Source organism: Melozone crissalis, unplaced genomic scaffold (assembly GCF_028551555.1).
Source record: "Melozone crissalis strain CALT ecotype California unplaced genomic scaffold, PUWL_Pcris_2 ptg000129l_1, whole genome shotgun sequence".
Classification (NCBI taxonomy): Eukaryota; Metazoa; Chordata; class Aves; order Passeriformes; family Passerellidae; genus Melozone; species Melozone crissalis.
The window spans coordinates 1,207,891-1,221,111 of NW_026535903.1; the positions used below are offsets into that span (position 1 = coordinate 1,207,891).

Below are 13,221 nucleotides of genomic sequence, written 5' to 3' on the forward strand. Positions count from 1 at the left end.
GCGCTGGGGTTGCATCAGCTGGGTGCTCATCCCTGGCCGCAGAGTGGCTGTTGGGGCCAGCACAGGGGCCTTTGTTCAGCTATCGGGCACATCTGGGCTCTGTCTAACTGACACGCTGAGGCTGAGGGCTGTTCTCCATAGCCAGCAGAATGAGCGGGCACTGGCCACATGCCAGCTCCTACCCGGCCCAGACCTTCAGTCCTTGTCCTTTCCAAGTTCCATCATTTCCTTCAGCAGTTTTCCAAGGCCCAAGGAAGGGCCTGTGCTGTGAGCTCCAAATAGAGGGAGCCTATGGAGATCTCAGTTACTGAGTCCCCTCCTCCAGGTTCTCTCACACCATGGATTCTGTAAAGAGCTTTTCATGGCTACACTTTCCTTTATCCTTAACACAAACATGCCACATGCTCTGTAAACATCCGCCGGCTCTTATCGTGCTGCCTCTCCTGGACTGTTTTCTGATTGCCTCCCTCATTCCTGTGACTGCACAGGAATTTCCCTTTGTGTGTGCAGCTGGAGCCTGCCTGCTCCTCTGCTGCCAAGAGGCCCCCCCTGGAAATCCCTGTTTTCAGAGCCTCACACACCCCCAGCCCTCACACTATGGGCATTGCAGAACAGGGCAAACGGCAAGAGACAGATCCTGCACACATGCTGCCACGGGGCCTCTCCTGTCCCAGTTCCCCTTTCACATTCTAGCAATCCCAGAGATCCTGGTCTTCTCCCACCCTAGGTGTCTGCAGAAATCCCATTCAGCCACTTCATGCTGAAGATCCAGCATGGACAGTGCACGGTCAGTTCAAAGATTTTATTTAACTGTCATAAAAGGAGAAGCAGACGATGATTCCAAACCTGTTAACCTGGGTCTAGGACTTACAGACAATACGCACCAAATCAAATTAACAAAAAAAAAATCTCTCTAGGGGCAGGGCGAGGGCAGTTAGAGGCAAAGACGTAGCTACGAGAAGCCACATGTACTTGGTCCCAGTTGTAACCTCGGTGTGGTAGATCCAGATCGGAGGGCTGCAGAGGTGGCACACGCCTGCCCAGCCCCGGGCCTTGCAGGGCCCTGGGGCTGCTCTGCCCCAGGAGCTGCAGCTGGGCAGCCCAGGGTGGAGGCAGGCACGGGGCCCAGTGTCAAGGCAGTAACTACAGGCCAGGCACAGATTTTAAAGGCAGAACAGATACATAAGGCATTAACCGCTTCAGAACACTTGTCCATCGCAAGCTCTTTGCTGATGGCATCAGGAGCAGCTGCAGAGACAGACTCGTCCATCCTCAGCCCAAAGCAGCCAGGAGGGCAGGTGCTGTCCTGGAATCTCAGTGCTTTGCAGCTCCTGGGCTGCAGTGAGAAGTGCGAGGTGATGGCAGCCCCGGTGAGCCCTGCACGCCCGGCCCCACAGGGCACCCCGAGAGCTCGGGGGCTCTGCAGGCCAGGCTGGGGCCAGCCAGGCCAGGGCTCGGGGGCAGGTGTCACCCAGGCTGTCACTCCCTCTCCCCTCTGGAGATGTCCTGTCTCGGGGGAGGAATGGACCACCAGTGAAGTGGGAAGTTGTGAATCTTTCCTAATAACACATGAGGGGCGTGACGAAGCTGAGCCCATGCCAACAGACGGGGAGGGCAGGTGGCGTTTAAAAAGTGTAACAGAGGCAGGACCCCCTCCCTAGAGGATACATGTTACACATTTAAGGCATCATGGTTACAGGGAACATCCACAAATGAAGCTGCCCAGGACACTGACAGGGCGGAAAGGGCAGGCAGACGACACTGGAGCCAATAAACTGATTTGACAGCTGCCTGGCACCAAAATTCTTCAGCTACTTGGAGGCAGTAGCTACCCTGAGCTGTGCGCAGGAAAGCCAAGCACAGGATCCTAGCGGGGTTCCTCCCCTTTGGCACCTCCTGGGTAAAGGAAGGTGGGAAGCGAGAAAGGGCCTGGCAAGGGAGGGGGCACTCCCCTCAGTGCTGGGGCAGCTCAGCCCCAGGACGGGCAGCTGGAGACCAGATGCAGACAGCATGGTTTGGTCAATGCACTCAGCAATTCTCTGGGGAGGGGGCACATAAAAAACTGAGCTCTCTGGTCAAATGATAAAGGGGGTGACAGGTAAGAGGGTTCCAATGTCAGCACTTTGGTACAGGGGGGGAATTCTACGGTAGCCACTGTCTGATTCACGCTCTCTGGGGTTTGGCCTCGGGAAGGGCTAGTCCTTCCAATCCTTCTTGATGGTCAGGTTCCACTCCCAGGACAGGTGGTCAGTCTTATCATCATCTGTGAACTTGGATTTGATGTTGTAGCTGCCCCGGGCCAGCATGCCCTTGGGGGCCTCTTCCATGGGGGTCAGAAACTCATACTCCTCTGCTCGGGGGCCATAGCTCCCAACCATGTACTCGGTCTTGTCAACTAAAAAGACAAAAGCAGTGTATGGAGGCATCATGGAGGCACCAGAGGTTCAGGAGCCTCCCCTGCATCTGGAGCAAAGCTGCAGCAAATGAAAGGTCTGTTACTGTTGCAACAATCCACAGAGCAGCTGCAACAACAGGAATCTCCCCCAGTTCGGAGCTCCCTTCCCCCAGGAAGGGGCCCCTCCTGCGGGGAGTGACCTGTATCCCCAGCAGTGCTGTCAGCCGGCACCTGCTTGCTCGGGGGCATTGGGATCCACCACGCTGTGCAGGACCACGGGCTGCCCCAGTCCTGCAGGGCTCCACGGGCCCGTGGCACTGAGGACTGTCCCCTCCCGAGAGGAGCTGCTGGGCAGCCCCTGGCACTGTCACTGTCACAGCAGCAAGATGAGCAGGAAGCCCTCACTCACTCACTCACTCACTCACTCACTCACTCACTCACTCACTTTTCAATAAGCCAAGAGAAGCACTTACTTTTCACCCCTTTCCGGAACGTGTGCTGGATGTACTTCAATCCTGACACAATCTCCCTGTTTACCTGCAGAGAGAGGAGCAGGGACTGAGCAGGCTGTCTCCATTCACGCTGCCCACCCCACATGGGCAGAGCCCATTTCTCCAGCACAACCCCACTTGCAGGGCATGGGCACTCCCCAAGCTGGGACTGCAGCAGTCTGGTGTTCCATTCCTTCCATTTCCAGACCAGAATCCTTACCCTAAAGGAGATTTTTATCCGGTATTCCACGCCCTCCTTCAGCACAAATGATTGCTTCTTGTAGCTCTCCAGATCACCTACAGAGACAGGAGAGGGTCAGAGCTCCGCTGTGCTGTGCTCTGGGGTGAATTTCTGTGGCACAGCAGCTGGGGCAGGAGCTGCAGGAGCTGCAGGGCCCCCTTTGCTGCCAGAGCCAGGCAAGCAATGCCCTGCAACAGGACACTGCAAGCACAGCCCTGCAGTTAATTCCAAGCTGTTTCTTTGCAGATGTTTGCTCCAAGGCTGTCACCATTTCGAAGCTGCCATGAATGTCACCGTGCAGGCTGGAAGAATCTGCCTGCCCCACCTGGCCCCTCACACCTCTACACACCACCCAGGTGTCACGGAGCTGCTGCTGGCTGCAGGTACAGAACCTGCTGGGGCCCAACACTGTGCTCTGCTGCCAGCCCTTCTGACACAGGAGGGCTCACCCAGCTGCCAGCAGTGCTCCTGGCATTCCCTCCCAGCTCACCTGTCAGGTCCAGCTCCAGGGGGCCTGGAGCAGTAGCACAGACCAAGGTCAGTTTGGTCACCACCACATTGGGAGCGTTGGGATCTGGAGACAAAAGAAAAAGCTGTTAAACACTCATCCCCAATGCTGGCCAACACAGCTCCTTTTCCTTCCAGAGAACTTCTTGAAAGAGCACAAAACCCAGCAAAAACAGGCTCCAACTCTGTAAAGGCTCCCACTGCAGCAGGCGCAGCCCACGGTGCCTGCAAAGGCAGAGTGCCACCCTCCCTCCAGTCCCCGAGCCCTTCACTGCGGGCCAGCCAGGGCACGGGGCAGCACAGGCCGAGCTCTGTGCTCCTGCCCAACCCGGGCTGGGAGAGCAGCTCCCCGTGGGAGCAGGGCCAGCGGGGACGGGGCTCACCTGCGCTGACGGTGACGGCGCCCAGCAGCGCCTCCTTGTACTTGCGCAGGCTCTCGTCGTCCTTGTCCAGCTCCTGGATCTCCTGGATGCTCTTCTGGGCAGGGGGCTTGTAGTTGACAGAGTGCTCGTCCTCCTCATTCTCCGCTGCAATCTGGGCCAGCTGCTCTGCCGTGGGCTCCTGCTCTGCCATCCTGGCACACGTGCTCCACACTGAAGCACAGAGCAGGGCTGTGACTGCCCTGAGCAGCCACCCCACAGCAGGACTCCCCAAGCTGCCCTGCTGTCCCTCTGCAGGCTCCCACTCTCACCGGGCCCTTCTTGCTGGCCCTGGGAGACACAGCCCTGCCCAGAGCCCCCGGCCCAAGGGAGACACAGCCCTGCCCAGAGCCCCCGGCCCATGGGAGACACAGCCCTGCCCAGAGCCCCCGGCCCACGGGAGACACAGCCCTGCCCAGAGCCCCCGGCCCATGGGAGACACAGCCCTGCCCAGAGCCCCCGGCCCATGGGAGACACAGCCCTGCCCAGAGCCCCCGGCCCATGGGAGACACAGCCCTGCCCAGAGCCCCCGGCCCATGGGAGACACAGCCCTGCCCAGGGCCCCCAGCCCTGCCCAGGGTCCCCAGCCCCTGCCCAGGGTCCCCAGCCCCTGCCCAGGGTCCCCAGCCCCTGCCCAGGGTCCCCAGCCCCTGCCGAACCCTCCAGGTCTCATTTTCAGCCCACAGAGGCCCAGGCAAGAGTGAGAAAAAATTCAACCTCAGTGCTCTGCTGGTAATATAAATACCCCAAAGCCATAGGAGAGACATTCTCCTCCACAAGATCAACCAGGTGAGGCTTTCAATTGAAATAAACTGGAGCCCAGAATAAACCCAGTTCTGCTCTCCACAGCAGGATTCCAGCTAAGAACAGGCCTCTGTCTCACCACTGGCCCGAATGCCAGGAGCCTCTGCTGGGAGCTGGTGCCCACGTTTTGCAGCTGCCACATCCACGCTCTGTGCCAGGTGCCTTGGCAGAGTGGGATGAGACACCTGGCTCAGCCCTTTGCAAGGATCTGTGGCACACACAGCCAGGGAAACAGGCAATGAAATAAACAAGATGTGGAACCTGCCCAGGACTCTGCCCAGGAAATGCCCAGCCACGCCAAGGGCAAGGCAAAGGTGATGCCAACACTCCACTAAAATCCTCAGTAAAAGCCAATGACACATTCAGGAATTCTTGGTTCCACAGGGCACGTTGTGTGAAGGGTTATCCTGTGGCAAATATCAGCTTGGACTCTCTGAAGGCTCAGAACACTCTGGCACAGCTCTAGAAAGGCACCGGGGGACACACGGGGCTGTGCCAGGGCTCTGGCCGTGCGTGGCACAAGCATCTGTGCCAGGAGCCTTTCCTGCTGCAGCTGCACAGCAAACAGCTGGCCCTGCCACACGGCATCCTCCAACACCCTCACACTGAACGATGTGGAAATTTCTCTTCAAAAGGACATTTAGCTTCATGTCACAGATGAACAGCTGACGAGATTTCGTGCCAGTGTCTCCACATCAAACCCCAGCAGCTGCCAGGCTCGAGGACCCCCAGGAGCGCTGAGCAAACGCTCACTTACACCCCTGCACTGCTCCATCTCCTCCCTGCACCCTGCCCAGTCCCCTCCTCACGTCCCTTGGCTCACCTCTGGGCTAGATCCCACCTCCCGTGGGATCCCACAGTTCGTTCTAACTCTCACACCTTGCTCTGAGGATACCTGCAGCTTCCAGGAAAGTGACAGAATTTCAGCTTTACAGAATCAATTTACACCACCCAAACTTGTGGTGGCTCTCAAATTCTGTGGCTGAGCCTTCTGTGAGAGCACGCTAATGGCAGAGGATCCACTAGCATCCACACAGCTGTCTCCAGCAGTGGCCGGCACACACAGCCACGGCCACCCTCCACCTTCCACTTTCCAGACCAAGCAGAGACACAATCTCTCACAGACAGCCAGATCAGGGACAGCAGGAGCCATGGGCAGCCTCTGCTCCAGCACCTGGAGCTCTTGGAGCCAGTGCTCTGCGAACAACAGCACCAGTCCCAGCACAGCTCCCATGGCTGGGAGACAGCTGCACTGATTGGGAACTTGGCGTTCACAGCCCTGACTGCCACAGCTGGGCACCTCCAAGAGCCAGAATCCTCTCCTGGGCAGTTTGGAAATGCCCTGGTTTGGTGACAGCACAGAGCTGCCACTCCTCCACAGCTGAGCCCTGGGGTAACACAATGGTGACAGATTTCTCCCACACATCACGAGCCCCATCTCCACCAGAGCCACCAGAAGCCCCTGCCACAAACTGGTATTAGGGCACAGAAGGAAGTCCAAACCAACCAAACCCCAAATCCCCAGCTCTTTGGTCACGTTCCTGCGTTCCAGCCTTACTTCTGTGACCCAGAGCTAAAGAATCATGCATACCCAGCACACAGACGAATCACAACCCACCCCAACCTTTTCAGGATTCCCAAAGCAACAGGAGCCCACCAGGACTGAAAACACCACTGGGGACAGAGCCAGCGTGACTGCAGTCAGCACTGCAGGCCGGGCTGGGCTTGGCTCTGGGGAGCAGCCCTCACCCTTGCCATCAGCTCACGCCCAGGTGCTGGGGCTGCCCCGCTCCCCGGGCACTGCCAGGGCTGCAGGACGGGCACAGGAGGGCTCCTGCGCCTCCAGAAACAGAGCCCAGCTCCCAGCAGCCTGCAGAAGGCAGCAGGAGGCTCATCCCCACCCGGGAATTTGCCGTCCCTGCTCCCTCAGCCCGGCAGCCTCCTCCGGATTCCCAGCACGTTCTGTACGGGACAGAGCAGCTGCAGCAGCACCAGCAGCGTCCCCGCATCCCCGCTGCGTCCCGGCACGCTGGGAACACCGGCCCTGGAATCCATGGCAGGGCAGCGCGGGGCCGGCATTAGTCACAGAGCCAGATGAGCTCATCAGCCTCCCCCGACACCGCCAGGCCTCGCACTGAGCACGGCCCGTTCCAGCCGTCCCCACCCTTCCTCCTTCCCGCGCGGCCCTGAGAGCTCGCTGGAATGTGAGCGAGGGCTGCCCCGGGCCCTGCGCCGCTGCTGGGCCGGGACGGGGAGCCGGGACAGCCCGGACAGCCCGGCTGGGGCACACGGACAGCCCGGCTGTTCCCAGGGCAGCACGGAGGGCACAGAGCCCAGCCGGCACCGCCCGAGGCTGTCAGGGCACACCCAGGTACGGCTGCGGCCCCGGTGCTTTGTAAGAGCACCCAGGGAATTCCCATCCCGCCCGATCCCCTCGGGTGTTCCACAGCCCCCGGCAGGAGGGACTCGGGAACAGGAGGACACTCTGCTGCCCAGCGGGGCCTCGGCAGCCTGAGCATGGAGGAGGGTTTTATGTTTTGTTCTTTTTGCTCTGACACATCCCTGACCTGTCGTTCACCTGCAGGCCTGAACGGTGCAGAGCCAGGCTGAGGGCTCACAAAGCTCCAGAAGCACGAAGGCTGCTGGCAGCGCTGCACCAGGGATGGAACCGGCACCGTGTGTGCCTGGAGCCGGGGCTGGGACCCATCCTTGCGTGTCAGCAGCTGAACCCACAGCAGTGAAACTGTCCCCGCTCTGCAGTCACGGAATGAGATCCTGCACACTGCAAAAACGCTTGGACAGCCGGAGCAACAGAGCGGACCCGAAACCCGCGAGTGAACAAGGGCGGCCGGGGATTTCTCAGCACAAACAAACGGCGGTCACGGCTCTCGGCCAGCTCCCGGGAAAACGCCGCTGCTCCCGGTGGGGTCATGCTAATGGGGCAGCGCAGGAACCGCGGCTGCCGTGCGAACCCCGCCGGAGCTGGAGACACACCCGGCCCGCAGTGGAAGGGCCTGCCTTGAACGGAGCAGCCCGACCCCGGTACCGGCTTCCAGTTCCTCATTCCGTGCCCAGCGGCCATTTATGGACAGCCCGTACGCGCCGCAGGCACGGCCGACCCCGACACGCGTCGGACCGGGCGATCCCCTGCACCGCCCCTCGGAGCGAGCCCCGGGCGCCGGGCACGGCCCGCCGGGCACCGGGTACGGCCCGCCGGGCGCCGCCCCTGCCCCTCCGGGGAGCCCGGGCCGCCCGGGCCGCCGCGCCCCGCCCTCGCCGCACGCGCTCCGCTCCGGGACGGCCCCACCGGGGGCGGCGGCTCCCCCGGCCTTCGGAAGGTCGCGCAAGGGCACCCGGGGCCCCGCTCCCGCCGCTCGGCCGCGCCCGGCCCTCCCCGCGGCCCGGCCCTGGCCGCCGCGCCGCACCCCCGCCCGCCGCTGCCGCCGCTGCCGCCGTACCGGGCTCGCTCGCTCCGCGCTGCGCTGCCAACGCCGCGGATCCGCCCAGGCCCCGCGCGCCCCCGCACTTCCGGGACACGCCCGGCACTTCCCGTTACTCGGCCCCGCGCCGCCGCCGCGCTTCCGGCCGCGGGCCGCGCGCTGATTGGCCCGGGGGACGCGCGCGCGGGCGGGGCGGGGCCGGCAGGGCAGGGCGGGGCCGACGGGGCGGGGCAGGCGGGGATCCGGACCCGGAGAGCGGCCCGGGAGCAAGAACGGCACCGGGAGCGGGACCGGGACACGGAGCATCACGGTATGTGAGGGAGCGGGACAGGCGCGGGCCCGGCGCGGCAAGGCAGCAGCCACAGCTCTAGACATGGTTCTATTTTATTACGGCAAAGGTGAAAAAGCCACCTTGGCCCAACAGGCAACCAGAAAAATTTATCCCAAAAATAACTCGGTACAAAACAGGTCTGCTGAGAATTAAAAAAAACCTTTACAGGAGTTAAAACCTATCCCAGAACGTAAAAGTAAAACAAATCCCATCCTCGGTAGTAGTAGCCACAGCCGCAGCCCCTGCCGGGAGTGTGGAGCAAGATTGGAGTCCTTCCCTGGCCCACTGCTGCCGCTTTAGCTGGTGTCCATCTGCAAGAGAGGGAGCAATGTCACCACGGCCCTGGCACGGCCCTGGCACAGCCCTGGCACGGCCCTGGCACCCTGCAGCACCCCCTCACCCCAGCCCAGCCCCTCTGCAGGCAGCCTGGCTCTGCTGAGCCCCCAGGCACTGGGGGGACAGGGACAGCTGGGTCCACGCCCCAGCACACCGTGCTGAGCACCACTGCACCCCACACTGCTCCAAGGCTGCTCCTGGAATCCTGCTCATCCCACTCCTTCCACGCTCTCGCCTGACCTACCCCATCCTCAACACCCGCTCTGCTGCCGTGGGGTCCTCGTGGCCTCAGCTCTGCTGGGGTCCAGGCACAGGCTGAGCAAGTTCCATCCACAGCTGCCACCTGCTCGTGGCTCCCCAGGCTGGGGCTCATTTCTGCCACCAGCACAACACCCTTCCCCAGCAGCACACCACACAGTTCCTCCACATGAGATTTTCCTTGGTTTTCCCACTCCTGCATCCCATCAGCTCTGTGAGTTTTGTTCTGCAGCTGCTGCTCATAGTGGCTGTTCCAGCTCTGGAGCCTGGCAGGAGCAGAGCCTGCTCCTCAGCCATCAGGAACAGTGACAAACTGCTCTGGAAAGCGAAGCTCAGGCCCAAGCCAAGGCACAGAGGCAGCTTCAGAGCGAGACTGCCTCCGTGCAAGGCCCTGGAGAATGCTCTCTCTTTCCTGCCAGCTCCAGACTGCCAGTGCTTTCCAGGATGAGATGCTGTGGGGAGCCCATTACCGTGCCCAGGCAGCACTTACCCTGGCATTGTAAGCATCCAGCTGTGCATCTAGTTCTTCTGCAGAGAGCTGCTGTTTGGAAGTTCTTCCAGCTCCTCTGCCTCTCCCTCTGTTCCCGCCACGAGTCCCTCGCCTGTTGCCTCCACCTCCAAATCCCCCCAAGACCCCGCGGTTCCTGGTCATGCCACCTCTGTTTACACTGCAAGTTTGAAAAGCAGCAGTTTTAGTGCCTGCAGTGAAGCTGAGCAGGAGCCAGGCTCCCCAGAAGGGAGGGCTCCTGCCCTTCCCTCCCCCTGCTCGGGCAGGGCAACCCCACCTCTGTGCTGGTCTCCGCTGCGTGTCGATCTGTGACGTGACCAGCTGGATGTTCATGGGGCGGCCTGCAGGGAGAGCAGGGGGGACAGGAGAGCAGCCGTGAGCCCCAGAGGGACACACACACACACACACACACGGGCAGGGCTCAGGGACGGGCAGGGATAGGGACGTGCAGGCACAGGGACATGCAGGCACAGGGACGTGCAGGCCCTGCCCCAGCCCCAGGAGCCGTAGGGCCAGGCCAGGCAGCCTCACCGTCCAAGGGCACCCCGTTGTACTGCTTCATGGCCTTCAGCGCATCAGCCTTCCTCTCGAAATGCACGTCTGCCGTCCCTAGGCTGCGGCCAGACCTGTCATAGTGCACAGCTGCCTTCTTCAAGGTCCCAAACTCTGCAAAGAGCTCCTGCAACGAGAGGGAAAGGAGCATGCCCGTCCATCAGTGCTGCAAACGCTGCAGCGCCCCACACTCGGGGTCAGGGCTCATCCAACCACCTCAGACAGCCTGCAGAAACTCCCAGAGGCACAGCAAGCCCCTCAGCCAGAGTCCAGGCATGGTCACAGGTGGCAAAAGCAAGCAGGACTCCACGCTCGTGTCCTGCAGGAGGCACATCCACAGCCAGGGAAGCAGATTCAAGGGATGCTGACCTGTTTCCCCAGGGGAACTGGGGGCCTTTGTTGAAGACGAGTCAAAGCAGCAACAACTGAAAACACTCCAGAGCCCAGACACCTTTCTCAGAGGAGAATGGCCATGTGAGTGCAGGGATCCACGAGAGCACAGCACTTCTGCTGTGCGGGACTCCTGGCCCTGAGGAACACACCCCAGAAATGGAGACCAACCAAGGCCTGTGCTGAGCTCTGGCCTGTGCTGCCACAAAGGCTGGAGATAAAGAGGCAGCCACAGAGCCCCCAGTGTTGTTTGCCAGGCACCACACTGGGGAAGCCAGCAGGGTCACTGCACAGCCTGTGTCAGCCTGCCCCGAGGCACAGCAGGGCTCTCGGCAGGGCTGCAGCAGCACAGCTGCACAGGGCAGCTGGCTGATGCTCTCTGGGCACAATGTGGCAGGCAAGGCTGTGTCAGCTCTGCCCAGAGCCCGGGGCCAGCTGCTCCTGCCTCAGGGGACACCAAGAGCAACCAGAGCACCTTGGGCCTCTCACACCACAGAGAGAGGCACTGGCACAGCAACAAAACCACATCCGAGGCAACGCTAAATTATGGGGCTGGGGGCCAAAGACACTGTCAGCCCTGCTGCTGCTAAACAAACCCCAGTGGGAGCTCGTGCAGCCGCAGGAAGGAGAGTCCTGGCTGCAATCGAGGCACAGGGGCTGAGTTTTACACACTGCTGCCTCACTGCAACAAACAGGAACTTGTTAAACCCAGTCTGAACCTACAGGAGGGCAGCACACTACCCAGTGAGTGACAGAGCTCCTTCCCAGTTCCCCACACGCAGCCAGGTGGGTGTGCGGAGAGGCTGAATGAAGGAATGAATGAATGAATGAAGGAATGAATGAATGAATGAATGATGAAGAAGGTCTGGCAGCGGTGGTTTGGTTCTCCCTGGAGAGGCCACGAGAGCCAGACGCCAGGGTGATGGCAGCCCTCTGTGGCACTGAGTTCCTGCAGAGCTCACAGCCCACTCCTGAGCCTGGGACACCCCAATGCACCCCACTGCAGCCCCTGTGGGGGCACGGCTATCACAGGTGGAGCACGGGACTCCACGGCACCAGTGCAGCTGTGACAAATAACGACCTGGCTGCACCGAGGGGTGCATCCTTGGGAACCCCTGACACCCACCAGAGCCCACAGCACCGTTAGGAACAGCTACAGCTGCACAGAGCAGGAGCTCACAGAGTCACACTGCACCCTCCCATCGCAGCGTGACCCAGCAGAGCCACGGCATCGCTCCGTGCACCGGGCAGCCCCATACAGAGCACTTATAAACCGAATTTCCCGGCCCCAAGGAGATCACCAAAGCAGGCACACGTAGTGCCAACCCCATCACCAGGGATTCATTCACGCGGGAATGCTCGGCCCCGGTGCCAGCCGGAGCAGGGCCGGCGGGGCTCCCGCGGGCACCGGCCCGGCCGATGAACGGGGCCGCGCTCCCTCTCCCCGAGCCGCACCTGGATGTCCGCATCCGAGACGCCGAAGTCCAGGTTGGAGACGAGCAGCTTTCCGCCGGTCTCCACGCCGGCCCCCGCCCCGAAGCCGCTGTCGAACAGGTCGTGCTGCCACTTCTCCGGGAGCTGCTTCGGCTGCAACGAGACCGGAGCTCGCTGACCGGCGCCGGGGCCCCGCCGCCCGCGGCCGCGCCGGGACCGGACAAAGGGGCCGCCCGCGTCCCCGCCCGGCGCGGGCCCGCCGCCCCAGCCCGCCGCGCCGCCGCGGCCCAAGCCCCGCCCGCCCGGTCCGTACCCGGCTGTAGGGCGCGGGCCGGTTCCTGCCGCCGCCCCGGGCCATCACCGGCCGGTTCCGTACGGGGCCGCCGCCCGCGCGCCCGCCGCCAACGCCGCCCCGGCCGGGCCCGCCCCCGCGTGCGGTGCCGCCCCGGCCCCGGCCGCCCCGGCCGCCCCGGCTGGCCCCGCGCTGGCTCCGGTTGAGCTTAATGATGTCGTCCAGGGACATGTCCATCTTGTCGGCCATGATGGCGGCACCGCTCCCGCCCGCACTTCCGGCCGCGCTGCGCCCGCGCCGGAAGCGGAAGGGGCGGGGCTGCGGCGCGGCGCGGCGGGCGCGCGAGGCTCTGTGGGGCGGGCGGCACTTCCGGCGGCACCGGGAGCGGGACCGGGACCGGGACATGCGGGTGCGCGTGCGGAGCTGGCACGGAGTCGCGTCCTGGCTGTGGGTGGCCAACGACGAGAACTGCGGCATCTGCCGGATGGCCTTCAACGGCTGCTGCCCCGACTGTGAGTGCGGCACCGGCACCGGCACCGGGCGCTGCGCGCCGGCCGGGGCTGACGGTGTTTCCGTGCCGCAGGTAAGGTTCCCGGAGACGACTGCCCGTTGGTGTGGGGGCAGTGCTCGCACTGCTTCCACATGCACTGCATCCTCAAGTGGCTGAACTCGCAGCAGGTGCAGCAGCACTGCCCCATGTGCCGCCAGGAGTGGAAGTTCCGCGAGTGACGGCGGCACCGGGCACCGGGCACGGCTGTGACCCGCCCGGCCCGGCCCGGCCAATAAACGTGCGACGCCAGTCCGTGTCCGTGTCTGTGCGCGG

General features: G+C 62.6%; 3 protein-coding genes across 4 annotated transcripts; 1 reads left to right on the top strand and 2 right to left on the bottom strand.

Moving 5' to 3' along the window:
• Window positions 1-787: 787 nt before the first annotated feature.
• On the bottom strand, window positions 788-8,396 carry ARHGDIA (Rho GDP dissociation inhibitor alpha). Its single transcript, XM_054293118.1, has 6 exons — window positions 8,316-8,396; window positions 4,018-4,227; window positions 3,618-3,701; window positions 3,107-3,183; window positions 2,869-2,932; window positions 788-2,395 (listed from the first exon to the last, which is right to left on the bottom strand). The coding sequence occupies exons 2-6, from the start codon at window positions 4,205-4,207 to the stop codon at window positions 2,196-2,198; spliced, it is 615 nt and encodes a 204-aa protein (XP_054149093.1). The 5' UTR covers window positions 4,208-4,227; window positions 8,316-8,396; the 3' UTR covers window positions 788-2,195.
• A 267-nt stretch (window positions 8,397-8,663) lies between these two features.
• ALYREF (Aly/REF export factor) lies at window positions 8,664-12,647 on the bottom strand. The gene is made up of 6 exons (XM_054293112.1): window positions 12,420-12,647; window positions 12,128-12,259; window positions 10,262-10,409; window positions 10,008-10,071; window positions 9,713-9,890; window positions 8,664-8,939 (listed from the first exon to the last, which is right to left on the bottom strand). Exons 1-6 carry the CDS (start codon window positions 12,645-12,647, stop codon window positions 8,925-8,927), a joined length of 765 nt encoding a protein of 254 aa, XP_054149087.1. The 3' UTR covers window positions 8,664-8,924.
• Window positions 12,648-12,765: 118 nt separating this feature from the next.
• Window positions 12,766-13,221, top strand: ANAPC11 (anaphase promoting complex subunit 11). 2 transcript variants are annotated; one of them, XM_054293126.1, is made up of 2 exons: window positions 12,766-12,981; window positions 13,074-13,221. In XM_054293126.1, the coding sequence occupies exons 1-2, from the start codon at window positions 12,802-12,804 to the stop codon at window positions 13,125-13,127; spliced, it is 234 nt and encodes a 77-aa protein (XP_054149101.1). In that variant the 5' UTR covers window positions 12,766-12,801; the 3' UTR covers window positions 13,128-13,221. The 2 variants fall into 2 exon arrangements, with proteins under 2 accessions (XP_054149101.1, XP_054149099.1); XM_054293124.1 differs by having other exon boundaries at window positions 12,766-12,910; window positions 12,982-13,221.

Bases quoted from the DNA above. Each gene is read 5' to 3' on its own strand.
- ARHGDIA (XM_054293118.1), bottom strand. From the start codon at position 4,207: ATGGCAGAGCAGGAGCCCACGGCAGAGCAGCTGGCCCAGATTGCAGCG. The intron at 3,702-4,017 runs GTGAGCCCCGTC...TTTTGTCTCCAG, and splicing joins CGCCGTCACCGTCAGCGCAG to ATCCCAACGCTCCCAATGTG. The intron at 2,396-2,868 runs GTAAGTGCTTCT...TTGTCTTTTTAG, and splicing joins GTTCCGGAAAGGGGTGAAAA to TTGACAAGACCGAGTACATG.
- ANAPC11 (XM_054293124.1), top strand. From the start codon at position 12,802: ATGCGGGTGCGCGTGCGGAGCTGGCACGGAGTCGCGTCCTGGCTGTGG. The intron at 12,911-12,981 runs GTGAGTGCGGCA...TCCGTGCCGCAG, and splicing joins CAACGGCTGCTGCCCCGACT to GTAAGGTTCCCGGAGACGAC.
- ALYREF (XM_054293112.1), bottom strand. From the start codon at position 12,647: ATGGCCGACAAGATGGACATGTCCCTGGACGACATCATTAAGCTCAAC. The intron at 10,410-12,127 runs GTGCGGCTCGGG...CTCTCGTTGCAG, and splicing joins TCTCGGATGCGGACATCCAG to GAGCTCTTTGCAGAGTTTGG. The intron at 9,891-10,007 runs GTGGGGTTGCCC...TCAAACTTGCAG, and splicing joins CAGCGGAGACCAGCACAGAG to TGTAAACAGAGGTGGCATGA.